The sequence below is a fragment of the Rhinolophus sinicus genome, chromosome X (assembly GCF_036562045.2).
Source record: "Rhinolophus sinicus isolate RSC01 chromosome X, ASM3656204v1, whole genome shotgun sequence".
In the NCBI taxonomy this organism is placed as follows: Eukaryota; Metazoa; Chordata; class Mammalia; order Chiroptera; family Rhinolophidae; genus Rhinolophus; species Rhinolophus sinicus.
The window spans coordinates 14,437,921-14,465,284 of record NC_133768.1 but is presented as its reverse complement, the minus strand read 5'-3'; the positions used below and the strand labels follow the sequence as shown (position 1 = coordinate 14,465,284).

The 27,364-nt window shown below is 51.1% G+C and overlaps 1 protein-coding gene across 11 annotated transcripts in view; it reads left to right on the top strand.

Moving 5' to 3' along the window:
• Positions 1–13,453, top strand: part of PHKA2 (phosphorylase kinase regulatory subunit alpha 2) — a 70,044-nt gene extending 56,591 nt beyond the window's left edge. For 4 of the 11 annotated variants that reach the window (XM_019755392.2, XM_074323669.1, XM_019755391.2 and 1 more), the window contains exons 23-34: positions 20–176; positions 1,091–1,170; positions 1,374–1,452; positions 1,558–1,687; positions 2,260–2,361; positions 4,490–4,608; positions 5,706–5,735; positions 7,180–7,233; positions 9,046–9,216; positions 11,272–11,325; positions 12,053–12,253; positions 12,788–13,453. In XM_019755392.2, coding sequence (XP_019610951.1) covers positions 20–176; positions 1,091–1,170; positions 1,374–1,452; positions 1,558–1,687; positions 2,260–2,361; positions 4,490–4,608; positions 5,706–5,735; positions 7,180–7,233; positions 9,046–9,216; positions 11,272–11,325; positions 12,053–12,253; positions 12,788–12,958 — 1,348 coding nt within the window. In that variant the 3' untranslated portion in view covers positions 12,959–13,453. Of the gene's footprint in view, positions 1–19; positions 177–1,090; positions 1,171–1,373; positions 1,453–1,557; positions 1,688–2,259; positions 2,362–3,590; positions 3,715–4,489; positions 4,609–5,705; positions 5,736–7,179; positions 7,234–9,045; positions 9,217–11,271; positions 11,326–12,052; positions 12,254–12,787 lie in introns of those variants that run through there. The other 7 variants (XM_019755394.2, XM_019755395.2, XM_019755396.2 and 4 more) reach the window with 7 other exon arrangements.
• Positions 13,454–27,364: the final 13,911 nt, after the last annotated feature.

Sequence of the window (27,364 nt, the reverse complement as noted above, 5' to 3'; positions counted from 1 at the left end):
GTTTTCTATCTTTTGACAGGGGCCCCAGCTGGGACACAAATCTCTCCGGACAGCATGGTGTGACTGTTCACAACCTCCTCAGTGAGCTCTATGGGAAAGCCGGCCTGAACCAGGAGTGGGGTTTGATTCGTTACATCTCTGGCCTGCTCAGGAAGAAAGTGGAGGTGCTGGCTGAGGTCAGAGCCACTGGGCGGGCTGTCTGTCTGTCCTTTCTAGCCCCATGCCCTCTTCCTGTTATGAAAGCTGGAGACAAGCACCCCTTCTTTGTGAAGGAAACCAGTTATTTAATATACAGATGAAGTGGCCCTCTCTCCCGACCTCCCACTGCTCTTGAAAGATGAGCAGAGGAAATGAAATTGAAGTTGATTAGTTTTGTTCCTCTTAGCTGCAGATAAAGGTTTCCCAATAAATAAAACAAAAATGCTCTGTGGCCTGGCACCGTCTTAAATAGAGCTCTCTTATTTCTGTATATCCACAGTATAATCATCATTAATATTGTAACCCTAAAGCCCTGCAAAAATCCAGAACCACTTTGTAAGACATTAAAGTTCATTGTTATGGTAAGGTGATAGTATTTATTATATGTGAATAATGGGGAAACTGATAATTTAGGACTATAATATAGTCATTAACCCTTAATATCGGTATCTTGGGACTCATGACAGCCCATCTCCTTTGTGGCATATCAGGGAATCCACTGTGTTTGCTACAGTGGATGGCCATTAAATACCCACTAATGGGCCTTGCAGCATTGGTCCCAGGGCCACATTTTGGAGACACAAAGATCAAGGGGGCTCAGCCCTGCCCGGGTTGCTCAGTCTGGGGTCTATGTATGAATTTTTCAAATAAATAGAAACATGGGCCGTAAAGTTTGTAAAGGTAAATTTATGATCTTATTGGCAGTACCCTTGCCCTTTGGCTTTACTCATCTCCCTCTCTCCCTCCCTTCTTTCCTCTCTCTTCCTCTCTCCCTCCCTCACTCCCTCTCCCTCCCCTTTTCCCTCTTTCCCTCTCTCCCGCCATTTTTCCATCTCCCTCCCTCTCCCTCTCCCTCTGTGTCTCTCCATCACTATTTCTCCTGAATGAGTAGGCCTGCACAGACCTGCTCTCACACCAGAAGCAGCTCACAGTGGGCCTACCGCCCGAGCCCCGGGAGAAGATCATCTCTGCGTAAGTCTTCAGCCTGGGGGCCTCAGGTTGGAGAGGGTGGCGTGGGGAAAACATCGGTTCCATCTACTGTTCAGAAAGAGGGTCTTTTTAAAGTCACTGTCACTCTGGAACTTCCAGCAGGAAAATAAGCATCTTCCACTGAGGGCAGGGAGGCACCACTCAGGCATCTTTCATGGTATTTGTGTCCTGATGCTTCTTCCTAGGCCCCTTCCCCCCGAGGAGCTCACAAAACTCATCTACGAAGCCAGCGGGCAGGACATCAGCATTGCTGTCCTCACACAGGTCAGCTGGCCAGGGAGGGGCAGGGCCGTGGCCTTCTCCGGGCTGCAGGGGCCTCTGCCACCACCCGGTATCTGAAACACTTGTGTCCATGTGTGTGTGCGTCAGGAGATCGTGGTGTACTTGGCGATGTACGTCCGGGCACAGCCCAGCCTCTTCGTGGAGATGCTCAGGCTCCGGATCGGACTCATCATTCAGGTGATGGCCACAGAGCTGGCGCGGAGCCTCAACTGTTCAGGTACGGAGCGTGGGAAGATGCTCCAGAGGCTCGCTCAGCATCCCCAACCCCCTTACCCACCCTGGGAGCCCCACCCAAGTACTCTGGAACCTGGGCTTCCGAGCCTGTGAGCGTGCTTCTGCTTTCCCAGGTTCTCTCATTTACATGTAACTTCGCCAGGCCATCCAGCACAGGGTGCTGAATTTCATGTCAGGGAGAATGAGGCACTGGAATCTTCTGCCCTCCTTACTGTAGCTCCTGGCAGGAGATGTCATCCCCCATTTAATCACACCTCCACTGGGAGAAATCCTACCAACTGAAATGTGTAAATCAACTGCAAGACGTGTTCCAGCATTGGGATCATTACAGTGGGAAAAAGATGCATCTGAGAGCTAATAAAACACACAATTTCAACAGTAGCATTTAGAGTCACCAAGGATCAGTACATGTCAGCCCTGAAGCAGCGGTGTGGTAATCCTGAGCAGGGAGACCCGCCGTAGCGTCCTCTGTCACCACCCCAAGGCCCACCCAACTCTGCCTTCACCTGCTACCAGCCCTGTGTCTGGGACACTTACAGGATATTTGTTTTGTAGGAGAGGAAGCTTCTGAAAGTTTGATGAACCTCAGTCCTTTTGATATGAAAAATCTTCTGCATCATATTCTGAGTGGAAAAGAGTTTGGCGTTGAAAGAAGCAGTAAGTAAATGCTCATTTTACCTCTGCGGGGAGGGGACGAGAGGGCCTGATGGATGTGTCCCAGCGTCACCTGTTAGTGCTTCATTTATATACAAATTGACATCAGTAATTGCGATTTGGGACATAATGTATGAGGGTAAGGTTCCTGCTTTACCAAGATGGACAGAGTCTTAGATGCAGCTTTGTGACCCTCCTTGACTTACTGGGAGAGCTGTGACCACACGTGGGCATGGTGTGCACACCTCTGCACTCTGGCCTGCTGCCTTCCTCCTTCTGCCAGGTCCAGGTAGTATCACTTGTGCAACAGTGTTAGGAGGGGTGAGGTGACTAGGGAGTCAGGATGGAAGGGCTGTCTTTTCCATTCACTTGTGCCCGCCTTTGATTTGGGCAGAACTGTCCTCCCCCACATCCTGGTCCCCTTCACGGGGCAGGAGAAGAGCCCTCTGCAACCTCACAGCACCTCTTGCTGAGTCAGTTTGCTTTGTCCCTGTGTGGCCTGCTCAGTTTTTCTCTGTACCGGAACCCTGTTTGCAGTGCTAGGAAATATAATCACCCAACTCCTGGTGGAATTCTGTTCTCAAATGCTCCCTAATTATAATTAAAGCAATTATCATTTCTCTTCATAATAAAGCAAAATGAATGATTTGCAGACGCATTTGTGAATTTATTTCCTGAAGCCGGAGAAATGCAGTGTGGGCTGTCATTCTTTTTATTTAATAAGAAGGACATTGGGTACTTCATTTTTGTTCCCCAGAGTGTGCACCAGCCAGCTAACAAAGACGCATCATGCAATCAGATGGGTTTGGGTGGCTTTTCTCCTTTCCTGAAGGAGGAGTGCTCAAGATCTTTTTTCCAAAAGTAATTTTCAGTTCTTTCAAATGCTCAGTCCTTGAAATGTAAATATACAAGATAAATATTTAACGTGTTCTGCTCATCAAAATGACGTACATGCTTTGCCACAGATAATTACTAAAAATTTGTTATTAGATATAAAGCCATAGATGCTTACAAAACTAGGAACAGAATAATGTCACTTGAAAGCCATAAATACGTCTAATTGCAAGCAAGGCCAGAGGAGGTCCTGTCTCTGGACAGATAACATCATTTGTACATTGTCCTTTGTAATTGTCCAATTTTTATAAATTAGGAAACTCAAATTGTCTTAGAATTTTGATTAAATCTTGACATGTCTGAGATAAATATTTCAAGCTAGTTCTCACCCCATACAGGCCCCACTGTAGAGTCCCAGACCCCTTTGGCTTCTGTTTTCCACTTTCCTGGTGTCCCTCCTCCCTCTCCGGCTAACCACTGCGTTTCCTTTGTGGGTTCCTCCCTCTCTGCTGTCCTTTACATGTGAGTGTCCCCCGGCTCCTTATCTCCCATGGCTTCAGGGGTGGGTCGGGGCAGGAGGGTGGGGTGTATAGGGGATGCTGCCTGAGGACGTGACCTTTGAGGTGGGCCTGCAGAAGGAAAGGATGTGCTGGGCAGTGGGGACAGAGCTCGGCCTGGAGGGGTTCCAAGTGGGCAGTGACATGATCACACTTGCCTTTTAGAACGATCACTGTGACCACAGCACGGAGAACCGATTAGTGGGGGCACGGCCACAGATAGGTGGGAGTCCCGAGGCTGCTGCAGCAGGTTGGAAGTGAGGTGATGGAGGCCTTCTTGCCCCTTCTGTGATGGCAGCAGCGCACCAACCATCAGGCAGCCACGTCTCTCCACCTCCAGCCTTTGGTTGGCTTGTTCTCCCAGGGCTTCCCTCTCTAGCCCCAAGGCCCCTTAATGTGGGTGGCCTGTTTTCTACAAGGAAGGTGTGCTTTTGGAGAAGTGAAAAAATTACTTTAAAAAATATCCAATTCATGAAAGGGTTTATGGCCAGTCAGTGTTTTCTGCTTAAGCAATGTTCATGCTCATTCGTTCACTCGAACGCATATTGAGCCCGGGCTGTGTAGCAGGTACAGTTCCAGGTGCTGGAAACAGCACTGGCCAGGGCAGATGAGGCCTCCTCTAAAGAGTTTATCATCGAGTCGGGGAGGGAAATATGGATAAAAATACACACATCGCACGTATTCGTTACTCAGGGTGGATGCTATATAGTTTCTAAGAACCACGTGTGTTTCCCCTCTAGTGCGGCCCATCCATTCCTCTACATCCAGCCCTGCCATCTCCATCCATGAAGTGGGACATACTGGAGTCACCAAAACCGAGAGGAGTGGCATTAACAGGCTGAGGAGTGAGATGAAACAGGTGAGAAGAGCTCTCGGCGGTGGCAGCAGCAGCAGTACTGGGAGAGAAGTGGTTTTCCTACCTGGGCTCACCTCAGAAAGTGATAGAAACCCAGAGCATGCAGGGTGAAGCCCGCTCTTTGTAGAGGATGTGAGATCCCTTCTGTCCTGCAATCTGAACACAGCCTGTACCTAGATATCCCAGAGCCCCTCGCGTGCACCCACACATGTTCATCCTTAACTGTATCATGTTATATGAACATTCCAAAAAACGCCCTTCCCCTTGTTTTCCTGTTGCCAGACCTCTCTTTCGAGTGGGCCACAGCCATTTAAAAAGTAGAGTTGTGTAAAAAAGTAACTATATCGTCTCTTTATCAAATATGTCCTTCAAATAAAATAGCCAGAGGAATCCAGAAATAGAATGGAATGCTCATGATACCTGTATATTTCACCAGCCACAGGTATCTCTTTTCTTTGTTCACCTTTATTTAATTCACATAAATTCCTTCTGAACTGACCCCACAGGACTGCAAGTCAACAGGTTTTCAGTCCTAATGTGCTGGTACTATGCTAGGACTTGGCCATGATCTACAGTAGGAAATACCGTGTTTCCCCGAAAATAAGACCTAGCCGGACTATCAGCTCTAATGCGTCTTTTGGAGCAAAAATTAATATAAGACCCAATATTATATTATATTACATTACATTATATTATATAAGACTCGGTCTTATTTTATTATAAGACCAGGATAGTAATATAATATAATGTAATACAATATAATATAATATGGTCTTGTATTAATTCTATAGTAAAATAAGACCCGGTCTTATCTTAATTTTTGCTCCAAAAGATGCATTAGAGCTGATTGTCCAGCGAGTTCTTATTTTCGGGGAAACACGGTAGCATTTCCTTCTAACCATGACCTGCAGTGAGAAGTGCTCTTGGATTTTCCTCTCCATTTCAAATGATGACCCACTAGATCAAGGCACTAATGGGTCACAACCTGCAGTTGGACCAGTCAGTGCTTCCCTGGGTTGTCCAGAGGGCGAGAGAAGTAGCAAGTCATCCTTGATTCGAAACTGGTTTTTGTTTATTTCCTGATGTATTTTTACTTTCAGATGACTAGACGATTTAGTGCTGATGAACAGGTGAAACATCTTTGTCTTGTTTCATCCTTTACTGTCTGTGTGCGCTTCGTGTCCTTTCTGGCTTGAATGTGGAAAGTGAGGCTGTGAATACAGAGAGTGAGCGCGTGGAGAACTGTTCTTCCCGTGAAACAGGCGTGGGTGGAGGTGACTCCACAGCTGGAACAGGCAGAGTGCTGGATTTAAAAGCGGGAGAAATGGCCTTGTCCCATGCCTTTAGATAAAATCCATTTATGAGACTCTTGGGTTTTGCAGGATACTTTGTGAAAGAGATGGACCCGAGCTCTGCCTCGGCGGGAGTTTCTGTTCAGAAAAATGGAAAATAAGTAGGGAAAAGTAAAATGTGGTCATTGATTATATTAGTAGAAAGAATACTGCTCTTCCTGTCCCCAGATTGCCTGGGTGAGGACTTAACCCTGGAAGGAAAAAATGTAAGGCTACTGTTCTTTTATATCACGCTTGTGCCACGCTTCCTCCAGAAAATTAGAGTCACGTTCCTAATGACTGAATGTCTTGATGACTGAGAGCACGTGGAGGTTTCGGATAATGACATGCAGACTCTATGTTGTCCCAGGGTAAAGCACACGTGCTCTCTCATTTGAATTTATGCTCTTTCCAAGTAAAGAACAGACTTTCCAAACATGTTCCTTTGCCAGCCACTTGATGGCACCGTCCCTCTGGTTACCCACATCCTCATGATGGCTGACCGTGGGGGAATATGGGTGGTTCCCTGCACCTCCATTTAATGTCATCCTTTCATATTATGGGGACAAAATGATCACCTTTCTTCTTTGATGGGTTGAGATTCAGTTAGCCAGTACAAGTTTTGTATTTGGCCACGTCCATCAAGTAAACATATTTTCTCTGTCCAAAATTTAATAGATGCCATGGCATTTTAGATTTCTGTTCACTTTTGCAGGAACACCGTGCATGGGTACACGTGTGTGTGCTCAGGCACTATCCCCATGCAAAATCAGGGTACATTCTAGGTTTTTAGATGAAGAAATACTTATCTGGCCAAAGGTCATCAGCCTGATCTTATTCGTTCATTTAACAAATATCTATTGAATGACAATAGGTGCCAGATGCTAAATGCTGGTCATGGGTATTTTGTTGCTCTCTGTAGATTGTCACAACTCTTAACATAAAAGATTAGCATTTCCTGGCTGTGGCTTTGGAAAGTAAGTTGGGTCCTAACTTGATGAGGTTCCCTCCCCATATGACTAGAATGTGGTACCGTTTCATAGTGAGAGAAAGAGCATTTCCCAAGTTCAGTGCCCTGCTGATCTCTGAGGCTGTTTGCCTGGTTGGTGAGTAAGAACTTCCGTCTGCCCGCATCCTCTGCAGCTTCTTTCCGCAGGTGTTTTCCATGCTATTCCATACTCCTCTTTGTTTGCGTCGTTTGGTGTCACTGCACATGACTGAATGGACTCTCTTTGTCTTGTAGCTCTTTTCTGTGAGCCAGGCCGTGTCCAGCAGTGCACATTGCTCCAAGTCGATGGTAAACCATGCATCCCAACCATTGTCCTTCTTACTGTCACCTCCTTGCTGGTGGTGACTTGATTTCTTATTGCCCTTCTCGTGCTCCCACCTCATCTTTAACTCCCAAAGATTTGAACAGGTTCCAGTGTTTTCATTTGACTGCCATTATGAGGAGAGTGTAGAAAGAAAGCCGAGAAATTCTTGAACTGAGCTTTGTTTGGCCAGGAGCTTCCGGATACTTTGAGGCAGCATTTCTGTGCCTGTATCGAGCCACGGTGGTGAACCATTACCCACACACGCCGACTAGCACTGTACTCATAATGCACTGCTGGGCGTGAGGCCTCAGACCAAGTGCATGATTAGGAGGTGCTCCGACTGCAGAGGCGAGTCTGAATCTTCCTCCCGAAATGAGGCGAAAACCAGCTGAGTCATTGATGAGTGCAGCTGTAATTACTTTTATTTGTATCTAATTGTTGCCATATTTAAATGGCAGTAATGAGCCCAATGGAATAACCCAGCCTAACAGCCTTTTCAAAATAAGATCTGACGAAGTCGCAATGAGTCCATAGAGAACACTCCTGCCTCCTGCTTAACATTTGGATTTCATTTTCAAACCTTTAAATTTGACGGTGCACATTGAGAAATGAAACCGCCAGGTAGCCCAGAACAAAGGTAATGTGTACGGATGAAGGTTAGCCCTTTCCTACCTGGAGACCATGCGTTTAGAATCCATCCATAGGAAGAAGGCAGGCCTGGAGCCTTGCTGCAGGGAGGGAGTATAGCATGGCCTCACCAGGTCTGCTGCTGGGGGGCAGGTCTCCAGTTCCCCACTGGGAGCCTCTCTGAGCTGCGTCTGCCTTCATTGGGGTAGGGCCTGCCAAGGCCAGAGCAGAACCACTGGCCCTGCCCCAGCGCTTCCCTCATGGAGGCAAGTCCAGCCTCAGGCGAGGAGGTGAGCAGGAGACGACGCCCTCTCACCTTTTCCTCAGCAAAGCATGTATTCCTGGCTTGGAGGCAGCCATTGCCCCCAACCAGGATAAAGCTCTGTGCTGAAAACAGGCAGAGTAGAGAACAGATGGAAAAGGACCGGTGGATATACCATAGTCTCTGAGGTCCCCACTACTAAATGTGGATCTCCAGCCACTCCAGACCCTCCTCCACCCCACGTTATGTGTGGGGCTCTCTGTGGCACCTGCACTGTGAGAAGGTGACTTCCACTTCTCTGGGCCACTGCAGAAGGGAAGTGGGCACTTTGGCATTGTCTCCCTGGGCTGTGGTATCTCTGGGGGACTCATGTCCTCCGAGAGCCCAGTGGCTCTCTCTAGGCCCTCCCACAGCAATACGAGAAGGCCTTGGCAGTGACAGCTGACCTCGCTGAGCACTTACCACCAGCCGGGTGTGTTTATGGGGCTTCCTAAATCTTCATTCAATGAGTGCGCCTGGCCAGCTCGCTGAAGCGGTCTGACTGTGTCCCCCAGCCCTGTGCACATGAGACCCAGAGCTACTGTCAGGCTGAGGGATTGCTGCAGCCAGTGTTAAGCTGGGATTCAGCGCTGAGCCCAGAGCCCACACCCTTACCTGCTCAGCCTCCCAGTCAGGTCGGGGTCCTTGCTACTGCACTATCTCGTGGGGCTGGGCAGAGTGCATGGAACAAGTTCAGTAACCAAACTGGTATGTGCCAGAGTTAATCCAGCTTTAAGAAATGGCCCGGGTAGAATAAAGGAACCATGTTCCTCTCTGGGCAAGTGGTGATCTGGTCTTTTGATCGCCAGAGCAACCCTGCCGCACCAGCTCTGAGGCTTCTGAAGGCCATGCGCTGTCTGTCTTGCAGAGGTCCAGCACCCCGTCCTCGCCCACTGGCACGTCATCGTCAGACTCAGGCGGGCATCACATTGGCTGGGGGGAGCGGCAGGGCCAGTGGCTGCGCAGGAGAAGGCTGGATGGGGCCATCAACAGGGTGCCTGTGGGATTCTACCAGAAGGTGTGGAAGATCCTTCAGAAGGTAAGCTTGGTCTTGGGGCTGGGGGACACATGCTCCCAGGGAAATGAACCAACCCCCCCTGACTCCCTTTGTGGGGCGTGGTGGCACCTATAGGGATCATCAAGTAGCATGTGGCTGTAGGACAAGCCAACACATAGCCCCCAACCTTGGGTAGCTCACAGCCTAGAGCAGGCTTTCCCTACCTTGGCACCACTGACATAGGGGGCTGGGGAATTCTTTTTTGTGGGGGACCATCGTGTGCATTGTGGGATGTGTGGCAGCATCTCTGGCCTCCACCCAATAGATGCCAGTAGCACCCCCCCCCCCAGTTATGACAACCAAAAATGTCTCCAAATATTGCCAAGTGTTCCCTGAGCTGCAAATGACCCCTGGTTGAGAACCACTGGCTGACACCACAGCAAGTTAGATAAGGTGGCAGGCCAGGTTGTGTGGGACCACCTTTGACATATTAGGAATGTAGAAAAGTCAGAAGATAGACAAGAACCAGAGAAGGGAGGGAAAGCTTTGGATGAAAACAACATGACACAGAGGATCCAGAACAGCCCCCCAGTCCTTAGGCTCCTGCACGTTCAGGTACACGTGGCGTCCACGCCATTCAGCGACATGATCAGGTCTTGAGGGAAAAAAGCAATGGAGAGCTTCCAGTCTGACTCCGGGTCCTAGGTGCCCTGAAGGCACAAGCCCCACATGCCCTGGGCTGCCTCTGCTTCCCCACCTGGAGGACAGGGATCTGAAACCCACTCCCTTTAGCCAACTGCCCACTACACCTGTGGCCACCAGATAGGACTACATTTCCCGGCTCCCTGGGGCTGTGAAAATCTCCACGGAAGTCATCAGAAACATGTAAGGTGACAGCCAGAGAATGCACTGCATGCACCTGAGCAAGGGAGAGCCCAGCCCAAACACCTGTTGCCAAGGAGGGATGTATGGGGGAAGCCGTGCCCCTTTGCTCTCTGCATCCACATTCTGTCCACCTCCCACATCAGCCCCACAGCATTTGTGTCTCCCTGGGTCCACTAGAGGGACAGTCTGCCTCAGTTCAAAGCTTCTGTGCAAACCAGAAACCATGGGCAGGACCGATGTGTTTTCATCAGCTGTTTTGTTAGCTCATTTCACAGCAGGAGAGGAGAGAAAGTCACCCCAAACAGCAAATATGACTGTGCTGCGGTATTTCTGTGGCATGGCCTGGTAGGGAGCCTGTGGTCTTTCTGCTGTGTGGGGACCGCCGTCTTCCTGACCGAGCTGGGCACGGGGAGGTCAGCACAGTACTTGTCTTCATGCAGCTGGCTCCCTGTCCCCATGCACGAGCAGAGCCCTCAGAGCCCACCAAGGCCTGTAGTTCTCCACTCTCTGCCTCTTGTGAAGAGGCACGAGTGTTTGCTGCCTCTCCATCCTCAGCCCCCCAGGGACGGGTGGGCAGCTGCTGCCGGCCAGGGCACTGGGATTTAGAAGGCAGCCAATTAGACTAGAACAAACTGTTCCTAGAAAATCTCCCCACTCTTCCTGGGGCATCACACGCTTCCATCCGGACTCCCACTGGCTCAATACCAAGACACTTTTATTATGAAAATGCAGCATTTTGTATTGAGTCGATGCTTGATATTTATATACATGGGTGTGCATGTGCGTGTCTGTGCATGTGCTCAAGCTTTTTGTGATCGGTGCTTATTATAGAAATTTCAAAAATAGATGCCTGCAAAGGCACAGAAGTATACTTCGCCAGTAAGAGCCATGAAAATCTCCCTTTATGTGGTACCAAATGAGACCTCTCAGCCAAGTGAAATGTACAGCTTCCACAGAGGAGGACCCAGCAGCTCCCTGGGGCATTGTTCATGCGAGATCTGAAACATGCCTGCTGGTTCCCTAGAATTGTTGCATCGAAAACAGCCTGTGGGCAGTGAGAACAGCTCTCTAAAAATAAATGACAGTCTGGCATGTTCCAGCCCTCATGCAGGTTTCCAAGGCAGAGCAACTTGAGTATGTGTGCGTGTGTGCATACTTGTCAATTACATTCTGGAATCTGACTGAAATGTGATGTGTGCATTCTGTCTCCAGTGCCATGGTCTTTCCATCGATGGTTATGTGCTCCCATCCTCAACGACACAAGAGGTATGATGGGAAAAACTCAAACGCTGTCCTACCCCCATTTTCACCAAGTGCTGTATTTCGTGGACTCTGACCACTCATGCTTCTTTGCAGCTTCTTACTTATAGACAGGCCATTTTGTAGGTCCGATCTTTTGAGCCACTCAACCCTCAAATTTTGCAAAGTTTCTCTCCCGCACTTATTAGCATCACCTTTTCTCTTTCGCCTCAGAAACAGCATTTCTGACCGTCAAGATCTTTAGCTTTACCACATAGAACCCTATTAAGAGAAAAGAGCAAAGCTGCATGTCACACATGGACCCACGTGCAGCCTCCTCTGGCCCCTCTTTCCACTGACCTCAGACGTCTTCCCTGGTTTCTTTTCCCCTAGTCATTCTTTTACAAATTCATGTTTTAGTTTTTACCCTGCCCCAGGCACCGTGCCACATGCTACAGGAATGATGAAGAAGAAAGAGAAATAAGAAATGGTCCCTGCCCCCTGGAAGTCATAGTCCAGTGGGATAGGACTTGGCCTACCCCCCAAATAAAGCTAGGACAAGGCCGACTGCCTCCCAGAGCAGAGCCATCAGCCTCCTGCTCTAGAAGATTCCTGCTGGCAGAATCAGAACAGTGGCCAGAAGGGAGGCAGCATTTAAGCTGAACCCAGAGCCCAGGGGGCGCTGTGCTCAGGTTGCTGACAGCACTGCGTCCGTCCTGGCTCACTCCTGACCCGCTGCGGGTCCCTTTGGCAGATGACCCCACAGGAGATCAAGTTTGCTGTCCACGTTGAGTCGGTGCTCAACCGCGTGCCCCAGCCCGAGTACCGGCAGCTGCTGGTGGAGGCCATCATGGTGCTGACGCTGCTGTCGGACACGGAGATGAACAGCATTGGCGGCATCATCCATGTGGACCACATCGTGCAGATGGCCAACCAGCTGTTCCTGCAGGACCAGGTGGGTGTGCCCGGGCCTGCCCAGTTGCCCCACAGCCGAGGTGGGGACGGAGGTAGGGAAGCCAGGTTGGCTGGCATTTATCTCTATCAAGGCTAGAGGTTCTGTGTCCAATAGGAAAGAATGTTCTTGAACAAAGAAAATGTCATCACAGATGGTGAAAATGTCAACCATTTGGTGAGAAAACAGCGCAGTGTCCACTTGGGAAATATAAAGACCTTTGGAGATAGACAGGCCCATTTCAGCATAGGTTTTAGTGCAAACACCACCCTTGCTCATATATGTCCTTGGGTAAACAAAACCACTTACTCTGCACCCAGAGTCGCATTAGGAGAAGCCGTCCTCTCATTAAAGTCAGTGATACCCTGCGAACCGGCACACGTGGGAACCTAGTGCAGTGCCCGGAGCAGGTGCCATTGGCTCTCCTGCCCCAGGCCTGGAGCTCTTCTCCACAGGCCGTGGGCCTCGGCATGCAGTTATCACAGGCTACGAGAGCGAACTCTACTCATTCTTCACCTGTTCCTTTTCCTGCTGCAGATGTCAACTGGAGCCATGGACACTCTAGAGAAAGACCAAGCCACAGGCATTTGCCACTTTTTTTACGACAGTGCTCCGAGTGGGGCTTATGGAACAATGACCTACCTAACGAAGGCAGTGGCTTCTCATTTGCAGGAATTGCTGCCCAATTCAGGCTGCCAGATGCAATAGGGCCTCAGCCCTTTCTGAGTCTGTCACTTGGCCCCGTAGCCTCACTGGAAACTTTCTTCTGTTCCCCAAGATCCCCTGCGCTGTCACAAAAGCATGTCCCATCAGAAACACTGGCAAGGAAGAGATGGCAGTGACTGACATGAAACCAGTGTTTGTCCAAGCCACGGAAAGAGCCAAGGAGTCCTGTGCTCCCCAAGGAGCGGCATGGGATTATTATCTAGGTTCATTTTGCTGGAACATTTGTCACAGCATCTGGTCTCCTGGAGCCTGAGGAGGAAGTGGAAACTGGTGTCTTTTGAGTGCAGAATGAACTGAGAAACAGCCTAAATTGGCTCTCACAGAGAGCGACCAAAATAGGTTTGATGAGCTAGTGCACATCCTAAAGATCCTTCCAGTAGCTAGACAAGCAGACCTTGGCCAGGGGAGCATCTTAACAGGATGCAGTCTGTCTATGGACCAAACTGTTTACCAAATAGAACAACTCTTTCTGTGGAAGTTTGCTTTTCTTGTGCCTTGCTTTTTTTCTTGGTCTCTTGTTGTTTTATTGGCCTAGCTACCTTCGTGTGACATAATTCTCTTTCACCAAGATGTCAAAAATTGCTCCCAGTTAACTTTGGCTCATGGTTTTCAACTATTTTATCCTGGCCACCTATAGATGATGGATTTCTCCTGCCTTCTTCCTACATCTTCCGGAATCTAGCAAAACAAAAAACAATGGCAGGGAGGATCAAACTCGTTTTATAGCTGGGCCACCTATTGTTTTGGGGCTGGAGCAGGCAGGGAGTTCCTCTGGAAGGCCTGTGTCCCCCACCCCACCCCTGCATGGAGTGACCGCCCTGGCAGGAGAGTGAGCGGTACGTCCCCCGAGCTCTAGGGGACCCATGTGATGGGTATGCAGCACCAGATGCCATGGAAATTGGTGGTGTGCTCCCGTAAAAGTAATGCTTCTTCCTTATGAGAGAGCCAGGCTGGGGACGCATCCCTTCTCATGGAAGCACTGCCATCTTGATGCTCTCAGGTAGCTGTGGTTGGGGGCCTTGACTGTAGAGGAACAAGGACAAATCCTGACGGGCGGGGCCTCGCCAGGTTTTTGCCAATATCCTGGTGGATGGAGTTTCTCTCCAGGCATTGTCTTCCTTGGGGAGTGGGGGTTGGGACGAGGGGGAAACCATTGTTGTTCTGGAAAACCTGGTGGCTACATGGTGAGAGCTCTGGCTGGTTAAGAGTCATGGGTTAGATTGTGACAACTCTGCCTCTGAAATGGGAACGTGGCCATTGGATCTTTGCTTGCAAGTTTACATGAAGGTGGAGAAAGCCGATGCTCTAGCTGCTTTTAGGGGACATCGCCATGCCCGGCGCCCCTCAGAGTCAAGATGCAGTAAGCAGACTTTGTTCAGTCCAAGACAAGTACTTTGCAGTTGCCCCTGGGAGAGAGTCTAGAACACGAGATTCGGTGTCCTTACCTGGGCTTGGTGGTCTTTAGTCACCATTCACCTGGGACGTCAATGCTTTTGTTTCCTACTTCTTCAAAACCACAGTACTTTCCTTGCTAAGGTACAAAGTAGTTATACAGAGGGAAAGGCCCTGGAATCTCAGCTTCTGCTCCAGGGGACGTCTGCATGCCCCTCTCCTCCCCTCCCCCTTCTTCCTCCTCCCCATTAACATCAGTATATAAAACCTGTCTCCTCGTATTACTGGATCCTCCCTTCATTTGTCACCACATGTTGAGAAAGTATTCTCTGTGCCAGGTGTGGGAATACAAAGATAAATGAGATGTGACTTGGCACTCAAGGACCTCGCCCCAACAAGGAAAGCCATGCTTCAGTGTGGCGGGGGCAGTGTTAGAGAGCCAGACAAGATGTAGGACTGGGAAGGAGGGGCCTGCCCAGGGCACTGGCACTGGTGGGGCAGATCCCAGTGACAGTGGGGGCACCATGCCCCGGAGCCTCCATGTCCGTGCCCCATCTTCCCTGGGAAGTCTGTTTGCTCCCATTTGCCTCTGAGGGTCCAGGGGGGTCACAGCCACCCAGGTTTCATAGTAGCATTTTCATAGCCTTTATTCTTCGTGTCCTTAAGACATGCTCGCCATAAGTGAGACTCCCTGGTGGACCAGTTCAGACGCAGGTAATGTAGGAAAGGTACAAGCTGTGAAAGTCCCGCTCGCTTTTTGGGAGAAGGCTCAAGAAGAGTTACAACCCTCCTAAATGAGCCAGGTGCTAATTTAGAACAATCCCCTGCCCGTGGATGACGCGCAAAGCCACAGATGCTATGTTTGGGCTTACCAACCAAAGCAGGCCGGGAGAAGAGCCATAATAAGCAATTCAACCAAGCCTTCGATTCACTCTTTTGAAACCTCTTTCAAATGAAATCCTGAAATAGTACTGCATTTCTACAGGCTTCAAGCTGTCAGCTTCAAAGAAGGAGAACAGGCTTCTGAGGTTTGATCCCTTGCGCGAGCAGCTGAGGCCCACGCAGCGAAGAGGAACAGATGTTGGAGGGGGGGGGTGGAGGCCCTGTCCTGACCATCCTGGCCTCTTCAGAGTGGGTTTCCTCCTGAGAAGAAAGAGGCTGCAGCACCAGAGGGCTCTGGGTGGGGGGGTGCCCTTTCCCAGTTCCCTCCTCAGAGCAGAGAGTCCAGTTTTGACCTTTGCTGGGGCTGGAGGCAGCATGTTCTGTCTCAGAGCCATAAACAAACATTTCTTTTGCCATCCTCCATTGAAAAGCAGCCAGCCACCCCGCCCACTGCTCAACCTGGTTTTGACCCGGCTGAATCCTGCAGCAAAGAGTAAGGTTCTGTCACTGAGTCCAACTGGCCTTCTGTGGGGACAGAGTCCCAGAGAGCCGTTTCCAGGCTCTCAGCCTCACGTGGAAAGGTGCTGGCTCGGGTAGTAGATGACCATCAGCTGTAACCAGTTAGCCACTGGCCACTGATATAACTGCCGCGGCTGCACTGGTTGGTGAGTCAGTGGGTTGGCGGGCAGAGAAGCGGACAGCAGGTTGCAGGTCGTGTGACTCCAGCCTCCAGTGAGACTATGGTGCCACCAGTGAGACTATAGTGGTGTGACTCCCCTATCTATGGCTCCATGGGTGTTCCTGTTTGGCCTAGCCACATCCTGCGTTCTTCTGTGGGGAGAGGGAGCAGAGACCCTGCAGGCCGCCTCGCACAACAAATGGCACCGCGAGCAGGGTCTCCTGCATGACACCTTCCATCCCAGCTCTGACCTGGGCGAGTTATTTAGCCTCCGTGTGCCTCAGTTTGCCCATCTGGAAAATATGCAAGAGGCCTACAGACTGGCACGGGAGTAAGCGTGAGGGAATCACAGGAACCGCGCCCCCCCCCCCCCAGTTGGGAACCAGGAGCTTCCTGTTTACAGGAAGCCACATATGCCCAACGGCAACTCAGCCAGGCTCTCCCGGCCATGCCAGTGTCTCCTGGGGTGGGTGTCTGTCAGCTCAGCTTCTGCAACCCTTGTGAGACGCACGGTGAATGGAAGGAGAGACTGTTATGCATTAGCTGCCTGGATAGAGAGGATGTAAATGCTCCCTTTGTAAAAGAAAAAAGACCAGAAGATCAGGACACAGGAGAAACAGTTTGTCAGTTGATTGATGCCATTTATTTCTGGACAAGAAGACAAGAGGCTCGACCTCCCTTGATGTAAGTTAGAGCAGAACCATCTCTCAGTTCTATTGACTTGCGTATAAGTCTGGCAAATAGCTTTTAGTCTTCTCTGTTTCCTTGTCAGAAGGTACAAAAGCCTCCCACCCCTCCCTTGGCGCCATTATCTTTCAAGGTGACTCATGCTTTTAAAGTCCCTGCCATCTGTTCTATGTGTCTCTGCACTTTGCATGGTCCCAGAATGCCTTCTGTTCTCTGGGACTTGGCCACTGATAGCTCTGCTTGTGAGGGGACAGTAAAGCCACTGTCATTCCCTTAAAGCCCCCTTGTCCTCCTCAGAAAGCCACTTGGGAAAAGCCATGTCCTTGAGTTACCAAGAAAGTTCTCTGAGGAAGGAGAAGACCTGAACCGGTAAGAGACTATTCTTGAGTCTAACGCACGGAGTGTTTGACTGATAGTCTGGAAGAGAGAAAAATTCCATCAGAAAACGTGTGTGTGTGTGTGTGTGTGTGTGTGTTTAAGGAACATATGTGCAATTTTGCAAAAATGCCTTCTTAGAAGGACGGGAATAATTGGAACCAATGAACTCTGAAGTCATGTGATTTATCCTTCTGCCTGATTGCAATATGTCATCTATTCTGAAAAATGAATTGCTCAGAAAGCATTTCTTGTGCATTCATTGCTTGGCATGCAGAAATATGGAGTAGTGTGGTAGGAGATGAAAAAATGCCTCTTTCGTTTGTGAAGACCTTTAAGGAAGGCGACTTCCCAGCCTCCTGTGGAAACATTCCTAGCACTGGTCTGCCCTGCATCCACGCCTCAAACCTAAATCCTGAGCAGCTTTGGCCCGTCTCTCAGCGGGGTGGCTGCCAGATGCATCCATCTCCAGCTGGTTCACCTGAGGTGCCAGACTTTGCAAAGGGCACGGGTTTGGGTTGTCCACATGGGACCAAGCTGTATCTGAATTGGACACGGCGCAGTGATTGTGCTTCCATGTCTCCTTTACTGAAAGAGCTTTCAAGATACAAACCCAGGATAGGCACACAAAGCAGAAATCACAGTCATTGGCTCTAATCTTTTATGACTTCAGTGTCACCCTCTGCCACTGTGTCACAATTCTTATTTGCAAGTAACAGAAAGCAACTCTGGCTGCATAGGAAATACGGTTCTTAAAGGATATTGGGTAAATCACCCGGTAGCCAAGCTTGGCTGCTCCCCAGCCAGGAACAAGGTCCCCTTGTCACTCCCAGGTGTTCCCAGGCTCACACCCTGGGGCTTACACCACAGATGCCCCCAAGCTGGCCAATGTCACTGGGATCATCGCCTCTGCTCTTTTCGAAACTAAATATAGTGGCTGCCACCTGTCACCAGAATGGATTTCACAGAGCCGCTAGCTGTCAATTCAGTCTCTGGCAGGTGTGTTGCATCAGCTGCGGGGGAAGGGCAGGTTGTTAGCTGAGAGGGAGGTTGGAAAAGCCCGTATGTGCCAGTTCCTCCTTCTAAAGTGGACACAGGGTTGGCTTCATAATGTGGGGGATCCCCCAGACGCAGGAAGAGAGCTTGGATCCTGAGCATACAAAACTAAGTGTCCACTACAGCCAGGATTCTTGGGGTTTATTCCTTTGTCCAGAAAAGGACCTGTGTCCCCTGCCCTATCTGTCCTGAGAACTCACCTAAGAGGCAGGTGTGACCTTTGGGGAAGGTTGTGCAGTGGGAGTGATGAGGGGCATGCAGGGGACTCCCAGAGCTCCCTCTGGGCTCATCTAAGACAATTGCAGGTTCTCCCTTTGGGTAGAAATGTCACTAAGTCATCATGGCTGGATCGATGCTACTGCTCAGACCGCCAAGCCAACTACCTCCCAGCACTCAGCTTCCAAGGAACTGTCACAACCCTTGAGCCAGAGCCCTGGAGGAATTGCCACTGGGCCTCGCAGTTTTTCCTGACCACCAGCCCATCCCTGTTAGCCTTCTTCTGGGCCCTGAGTGACAGCCCATCTGGGACAAGACACAAATGATTGTCGCATCTTTCCTTCTAAGTCTTTAGCCAGCTGGGGGATTTAAAAGTAAAGAATTGGCACTGCTTCGAGGTGTAAGCCTGTCTCCCGATAGTGTGGCTCATGTTCCCCAGCTGTCACCCAGGATCAGTGCCTGCGTTCTTGCTCACATCCGACTCACTCTCCTGGGTTCGAGGGAGCACAGCCATTAAGGCAAGTCAGCCTCTACTGCCTGTCCCCTCCCTTTGTGGCAGCAGCATGAGTACCTGCCGCCGTCCCCTCTCCCCCAACCACAGAGCTCTGGAGCTAAAACGGTCCAGGAGGCTCCGAGGCAGCTTTGAGAGGCCCTTGCACTGGTAGACGGGGAAGCAGCTCTGTGTGTGAGGAGATGAAATGGTGCAGTGGGCCCTTGCCATGAAGCATCGGAGTTTGCACTGACCTCGCCACCGGAATCTCCGGCAGGCTCTGGGCTTCTCAGCCCCCCACAGCAGCGAGCTAACATGTGCTGCAGTGATCTCACACACACCGTATGTTTTTGTCCCTGGTCCCCTGATTGAGACCGGAGATAGCTTCTGCGCTGGCAGCACATATTTATGTGGTTGGTGCTATGCTTGGCAGGTTGCAGTGTAGCCGGCGCTAGGCCTAGCAGGGGAAGAGACAAAACAAGCAAGTGAAAAGGGAGAGAGGGGTCAAATTAGAGCCCAGAGCTGGAGAACTGCTCACTCTGAGAATAGGGCCAGCTGAGGCTGGAACCCAGGGAGGGGGTCAGAGATGCCATACCAGAGCCCCTTGTCACTCGATGCCAGGTACCACTCCTCCACCAGGACCGGCCCTGTTTTCTCAACGATGCAAGGGGAAAGAAAGAGAAGGCCACACTGGCACTGCTCGGGAAAGATTTATACAGGAGCTTGACTCCTCCAAACCCTCCGTTGGGTGTGATGGGCCCCCCCAGTCGATGCAGGTCAAGGATGAGTAAAATGCGGCGGCTGGGATGGCTCAATTGATTAGAACTCAAGCTCTGAACAACAGGGTTGCTGGTTCGATTCCCACATGGGCCAGTGAGCTGCGCCCTCCACAACTAGATGGAAGACAACGAGCTGCCGCTGAGCTGCGGTGGGGCGGCCGGATGGCTCAGCTGGTTAGAGCACGAGCTCTCAACAACAAGGTTGCCGGTTCATTCCCACATGGGATGGTGGGCTGCGCCCCCTGCAACTAAAGATTGAAAAATAACGACTGGACTTGGAGCTGAGCTGCGCCCTCCACAACTAGATTGAAGGACAATGACTTGGAGCTGATGGGTCCTGGGAAAAAAGTTACCCAAGAAAAAAAAAAAAAGGATGCTGGGGGGGTGGGGGGGATACAACAGCTGGGTGACACCAAGGCTATCTCCAGGTCCCCCAGGTTTCCCTGTACCCCGGCCAAGGAGGCTGAGAAACCAACCCCTGATTCCTCCTCCCTCTTCTGCCTCTTCCCTCTTCTTCCCAGACAATAATCAAACGAGCAATTAAATGCATAATGTGTCAGGGGATGACAAGAGCCCTGGACAGGACAGGAATGACAGAGAAAGAGGGCAAGGAGGTGTAGGGATGATAGGGACTGTATGTTGAATTTGAGATCTCTGATAAGGCAGGATTTGTTTGGCAATACCTAGGGGAATAGCATGCCAGGCAGAGGGAACAGCCTCTGCAAAGGCTCTGAGGCAGGAAGCACCTAATATGTTTGCAGACTGAGGAGTTCAAAGTGGAGCCATCAGGGGGGAGAGTGTAGACTTTGGCTTTTGTCCCAAGTCACTGGAGGGTTTGAGACAGGAATGACACAATTATTGCCAATTCTTCCAGAGATTTTGCTTTATAGGGATGCAGCACAGTGGGGCATTAGCTAAAGGCTAAGCACAGAAGGGTTTCATTGTAGAGCAGGTTTGGGGGGACTGGAGTGGTAGGGGTGCAAGTGCCCAAGGGATTTAACTTCCTTCTGCCCCCTTTGAGAAGGCCAGAAGCTCCTGGAGCAGCCTCTGCTTTGCTGCTGTAGCTGGAAAGTTGAGGTGATCGAATGATTGAATGACAGGGAAATTATTCCTGGACCGTTCCTCAACCCTCCTCCTTCCCTGTCTCAGGCTTAAATTCCCCCGTGGTCCATTGACCATTTTGAAGCAAACATACACACGTGTGTACCCAGACATTGCCTGCCTCTGTGACACTTCTGGGAATGGAGCTGACGGGTAGCAGAGGAACAGTGGCTGGGAATCTTTTCCCAGGTCTTACCCTCAGACTCAGCTTTGCCTGCTCTTGCATGCCCTTGCAGAAGTTTCTCCCTGTCCCCAACGCAAGGGACTTCAGACCTTCTCTGCCATCTGCCAGCGCCCGCCTACCTTTCAAGTGGGGGCCTTGGAAATCATGAGAAAGACTGGGGCTGCGGCCTTCTAGGCTCTAAAGACTTCACATTCTGCAAGTCATTCAAAGGCCGCTTCCTCTGCACTTTAAATAGATGTGCTGTGCTGAGTTTTGAAGTTGACACATTTCTTTCTTTGAACTTAAAAAAAGCACAATGAAAAGCAAGCAAGCAAGCAATGCAGTGAGTCATCCTCAGGAGGAAGGGAGCAGCTCCCTGCTGCAGGCCGTGGTCAGGGGAACATTCCAGGAGGCTGTCCAGGGTGTGTGCCTCGAGAGTGGGATATGGGTGGGAATAGTTGAGGCCAACAGGATTCGCTCTGAGGAGACCCTGGAATTAGTGACTTTGTCTTTTGTGGGCCTTACGTCTGGGCAACCCTTAGGCATGGTGGAAAGAGAGGAAGACTTAAAACTATACATCCGGCCGAGTAACACATCCCTCGGATATTGGTAAAGAGCACACTATCATCCTCCTACAAGATTTTACAGATGAGAAAACCGAGGCTCAGGAGGGCTTCCATGTGAGATCAGGACTAAAGCCCATGTTTGGAGACTCCATGTTTACCCAGACCTGGGCAAAGGATATTGCATTTCCCTTACAAATTTACCTCAGAAGAGAGAGACTCTGGTTTTCTTGGATTACACAAGATTTGGTTGGCAGATATGGAGAGAAATATTGCAGGGGACAGAAGCCTCCGTTTGTGTACAGAGACTAAAAAGCCCCGTGCAGCCTATGATAATCCAAATCGTGTTTGCAAATGGGCCGCCAGGTGCAGCCCTCCACCACAGTCGCAGGGCTGGGGGCTGTGCAAAGAACTTAGGGCTAGACTAACAATGCTCCGGGCTTGGTCCTTAGTCCTCGGTCCATGGCCGGCCGGCCCATCGGTGGCCCCGAGCGTTCTAGCTAAAGGAGGGGGGCCAGGTCCTGCTCTGCTCTCTCTAAGGGGCTGTTTCGAATCGGAAGAAATATGTTAGTGGTTTGGAACCTCCACAGCTCTTAACAAGTAGAGGATCTGTAGTAATGTGCGTACCCACGTCACCTGAGAGGCCTTGACCACAAGGGCAGCCCTCGGCCAAATTGGAGTGGAGGCAGCATGGGGCTTAAGGTGTGGCACCTCACTTTGACCACCTCCTGGGCCCCCTGGCCCTTTATCCAGCCGGTGCTCTGGGGCAGCTGGGCCTGAAGTCAGCTCTCCATTCTGCTGCTTAGAGCTGGGTACCCTTGAATTATGCATGGTCCCTTAGTGCATCAGTTTTCTCCTCTGTGAAATGGGTTAGTGACTATATAAACCATCCTCATTGGATAGTTCCAGAGATTAACAAGATAATGTAATAATATTAATAACATATTGCCATGCAGGGTGACATGCGGGGTCTCTGGTCCCGCTCCCCGCATAAGAACGCAGGACATGCTGAGGCCAAAAAGGAACACCCACGGAGCCATAGCTAGGGGCGTCATACCACTATAGTCTCGCTGGCGGCTGGGTTGGAGACACAGGGAGCAAACATCCGCCAGTACCCCAACAAGGGGTCTTCCTGCACCCCAGTCTCTCTGGCAGCTTGGCGAGACGCACACAGGCAGTAGGATCCACACGATCCGCAATATGCCATCCACTTTTCTGCCTGCCAACCAACCAACCAACCAACCCCTTGCTAACTGCAATCCACCGTCCGAACTGCAATCCGCGCTTGCTAGCCCCCATCTGCTGCTAGCGTAGCCACAGCAGTTACATTAGTGGCCAATGGCTCACTGGTTACAGCTGACGGCCAACTAGCCACAGCTGATGGCCATCCAATCACAGTTGATGGGCATTTACTACCCGAGCCAGCACCTTTCCACCTGAGGCTGAGAACCTGGAAACTGCACTCCCGGCTCTGTCCCCACATTCCACCCGTCCAGGGTCTCGCCTCACAATCTACGCGACAAGCATCTTCCGCGAGGGGCCCTGTGCGAGTAGCCTGGAGGTGAATGCAATATCCTGGACACAGCCAGGTTCTCTGGACACAGCCAGGGTTTCTCACGGTACTGTCACTCTTTCTGGGCACAGCCAGGGTTTCTCAGGGCACCACCAGTCCTTCTGGGCACGGCCAGACTTCCTGGGCACAGCCAGACTTTCTGGGCACAGCCCGAGTTCTCAGGGTATCACCAGTCTTTCTGGGCACAGCCAGTCTTTCTGGGCACAGCCCGAGTTCTCAGGGTATCACCAGTCTTTCTGGGCACAGCCAGTCTTTCTGGGCACAGCCAGACTTCCTGAGCACAGCCAGGGATCTCAGGGTACCACCAGTCTTTCTGGGCACAGCCAGGGTTCTCAGGGTACCACCAGTCTTTCTGGGTGCAGCCAGACTTCCTGGGCACAGCCAGGGTTCTCAGGGTACCACCAGTCTCCCCAGGCACAGCCAGAGTTTCTGAGGGTACCACCAGTCTTTCTGGGCACAGCCAGGCTTCCTGGGCACAGCCAGGGTTTCTCAGGGTACCGTGCTGGAAAAATAGTGGCTCACAGCCAAGGTGCTTACATATTCTTGAAGGCGGCCGGTCGAGACACAGGAAGCAAACATCCGCCAGTTCCACTACATGATAGTACGTTCTCAAGCAAAGAGTCAAGTGGTCCATCAAATCAGGGATGGAAGGCAATTCCCCATAGTCCACAGTCATTCACCAGGGCTGTGCACCGGCCCCACAACTTGTGCCCTCTCCTCAGGGGGAGGGCTCCAAGTCCTCCCCAACTTGGGGGTGAGGGACAACCTTGACCTCACCCTCAGCTCCCACAGAGGGCTCAGCAAGGGTTTCCTCCGGGGACTACAAGTCCTGCATCCGGGCTGCCTCAGCAAGCACTTCCCAGCCCACACGGCCATAATGACCTTCGCTTTCTCCGGCCTATGCTGGTTGGAGAAACGTCCATGTCCTCCCACCACTCCTCGGGGGTCCAGCTCCCGAGAACAGTGGGTACCAGGCACCACACACAACTCTAGGAGCCCACAGCAACAACAGACCACCAAGAGGAAGATGACGCTTGCTTTGGGCAACAGGGCAGCGTGCCATCCGGAGGCTCCAGAGGACCACCAGTTCACCGAGGGGTCACGTTTCTCCCAAGCAGCTCGCGTTTCCTGTTCCTGGCACCGCTCCTCACGGGCTTCCCGAGACTGAGCGTTCACACGCACAAACTGCTCCATCATCCTTCAGAAAGTTTTGGCCGGCACCATACCCTGCTCACGAAACTGAGCTTTCATACGTATAAACTGCTCCATTATTTTTCGGAGAGTTTCGGCCGACACCACATTCTGCTCGCTGTGCCATGTGTCATGCAGGGTGTCATGTGGGTCTCTGCTCCCGCTCCCCACACAAGAATGCAGGATATGGTGAGGCCTAAAAGGAACATCCACGGAGCCATAGGTAGGGGAGTCATACCACTATAGTCTCACTGGAGGCTGGATTCACACGACGTGCAACCTGCTGTCCGCTTTTCTGCCAACCGACCGACTCTCTGATTTCCCTCGACTCTCCTCCCGTCCCCAACGTACCCACGGCAGTTATATTAGTGGCTAGTGGCTCACTGGTTACAGCTGATGGCCAACTAGTCACAGCTGATGATCATTTACTACCCGAGCTAGCACCCCTCCACGTGAGGCCGAGAGCCTGGAAACTGCTCTCTGGGGCTCTGTCCCCACATGGGCTTTGGATTCAGACAGGCTTTTTAGCTGCGGGGCCATGGATGGCCATGGATGATGGCAAGTTGCTCTCTGAGCCATGTTTCCTCATTTGTCAAATGCAGATGATAGTACTCAACATGTAAAGTTTGGGAGGACCATCAAAAATTAGATAATGGGAATAAACTTTTTTTTTAGAGAGGTCTGCAACCTGGCAGAACTTGGGTTAGCCCAATTTAGGTGTTAGTTACTAGAACTCTAGAGAAGTCAAGGTTATTGCTGTCTGCTCTGCCCTGAGTAGGGCTCTCTGATGTGGACCAAGGATGAAGCAGGGTGGACAGAGGCAGGGTGGCCCGTTTGGGAGGAGAAGCAAGGAGCTTCAAAGCCCTAGTTTCATCATAGATCTCTGAATTCCTTCTTCCTTTTGGAACTTGTCGCCAAGGGCCTGAGGGGAAACATTATTATCCCCATTTTCTAGGAAGAAAAACTGAGGCTTGATGAGGCTCAGAAACTGATCTAGATTCCAGAACTTGTGTAAAGGTGGCAGAACTGAGAGTCAAAGCCAGGCCTTGCTCTTTAAAACTGCATACCTTCTCCTAAGGATTCATCCACCCCAAGGCATTCTTCTAAATATGGTAGAGCTTGCAAAAGTGCGGGGAAGATGGGGAGACAAGGAGAGAGCAGGTAGCACCCAGTTGAGCCACCTCCCTTCCCCCGCCATGTCATTTTTCTGAGTCTAATCGGGTCCTGACGATTTCCCCAAACACTGCCCAGCTGCGACCAAGCCTCCCTGAGCCTCAGCGCCTCCTCAGCCTGACTCTGCAGAAAGGACTCCAGGCCTGATGCCCACCCCCGTCGCCATTTCCCACCTTTCTGGGAGGGGACAAGTTCCTTCTCTGTTGCCCACACTGTACCCCAGCCCCAAGGACCACAGCCCGACGTGCCCTGCCCCCATTCTCAGGGCGCGAGCCATCATTGGACTCTGGCACTGAAGCCTTCCATGAACACTCAGTTATCACTGCGCCTCACAGTAATTCTACTAGTGTTTTAGGCCACATATTTTTGTGAGAGGATATATTGAGGGCTTGCTCTTGGGAGAGGCCTGTAAGGAAGCGAGAGAAACAGAACAATGGAATGGGAAGGACCTGAGAAAGGATGTGCATCCAGGTGGGGACGAGCTTTAGCCTGAGCTCTCAGGGAGCTCTGGGGTGTCAGCTTCAAGACAGAGGACATCCGGCCTTGGGGCAAGGGGGCTGTGGGCCCCTGCTCTGTCAGACAGTGGTGGCCTCAGGTGGCATGGGGGGGTCATGATCTAGGCAGGTGCCTCCCATCAGCCCACACAATTCAGGGGAAGAGGGTACAGCTGAGTGGTTAGTCCCAGGGGCTGGGGGATGGGTGAACAGGTGATGAAGGGGCTATGGCAGCCACCAACAGCGTCCACACAGGTGGCGTTCTCTTTCATCTTTGCTGTAGTCCTGGACCCACTGCAGTTACTCTCTGTCATGCAGGGTGTCATGTGGGGTCTCTGGTTCTGCTCCCCACAAAGAACGCAGGATATTGTGAGGCCAAAAAGGAACACCCACGGAGCCATAGATGGGGGAGTCACACCGCTATAGTCTCACTGGCAGCTGGGTTAGAGACACAGGAAGCAGGAGCCACACTATCCACAGCCTGCCGTCCACTACTCTGCAATCCACAACCCGCACTCCACCGTGCTAACTGCACTCCGTGCTTGCTAGCCCAGCCACCATCTCCTTGCTAGCCCCCATTTGCTGCTAGGGCAGCCACAGCAGTTATATTAGTGGCCAATGGCTCACTGGTTACAGCCGACGGCCAACTAGCCACAGCTGATGGCCATGCAATCACAGTTGATGGCCATTTACTACCTGAGCCAGCACTTTCCACGTGAGGCCGAGAGCCTGGAAACTGCTTTCTGGGGCTCTGTCCCCACACTCTCATTTTGTAGGACAAGAAACGGAAGCTGTAAGTGCTCAAGTCATTTGTCCAGGATTTCACAGCCCCCTGGGACAGAGGTGCAGGAGTTGTGTGACCTCAAGGCCTATCTATGTAAGGTTGCCAGAGTTAGCAAACAAAAACGTGGGGTGCCCCGTTAAATGACAAGTCAATTTTTTTTTAACACAGGCATGTCCCAACTAATATTTGGGATATGCTGATACTAAAAAACTATCTGGAATTCACATTGAACTGGGTGCCCTGTATTTTATATCTGGCAACCCTGAAGCCACCTTAGTTCCTCAACAGAGGCCAGTTGGTATGAATTATGCACAATGCCAGGGATTAGGGGCAAAGAACTCATCTTCATTTGCAATGCACACTAATGGTTTCATGATTTGCAGGGGGAGGGGAACTACTGGTTTGGCCCGGCACTAAGGATATAACTGTGGGCACATCCCCCATTTGTGAAATGAACCCCTTGCAATGCAGCAGCTTCCAGTGTTTTCCCTGAAGCCGCAAAAGCATGACGAGTGGGGAAGGCGCTGCCTGAGCGGCAGGCAGGCAGCCTGGGGTTCCCTCCACCCTCGCCAGGGCGCTTTGACTAAATCCTGTTTCTCTCCCCTATCGATCACTCCAAACACCCATGCTCAGGTGCTCAGTGCACCTCCATCCAGCCTCTGCACGAAGGGAAGCCCAAGGGGCAGACACCCCAGTGAGCTTAGACCAACCACTAGGTCCGGTCTGCGTGTTTGAGGAGGCTCCTCTCCCTTGCAGAGGTCCCCTGAAGAGCTGTCTGCCTGCATAACAT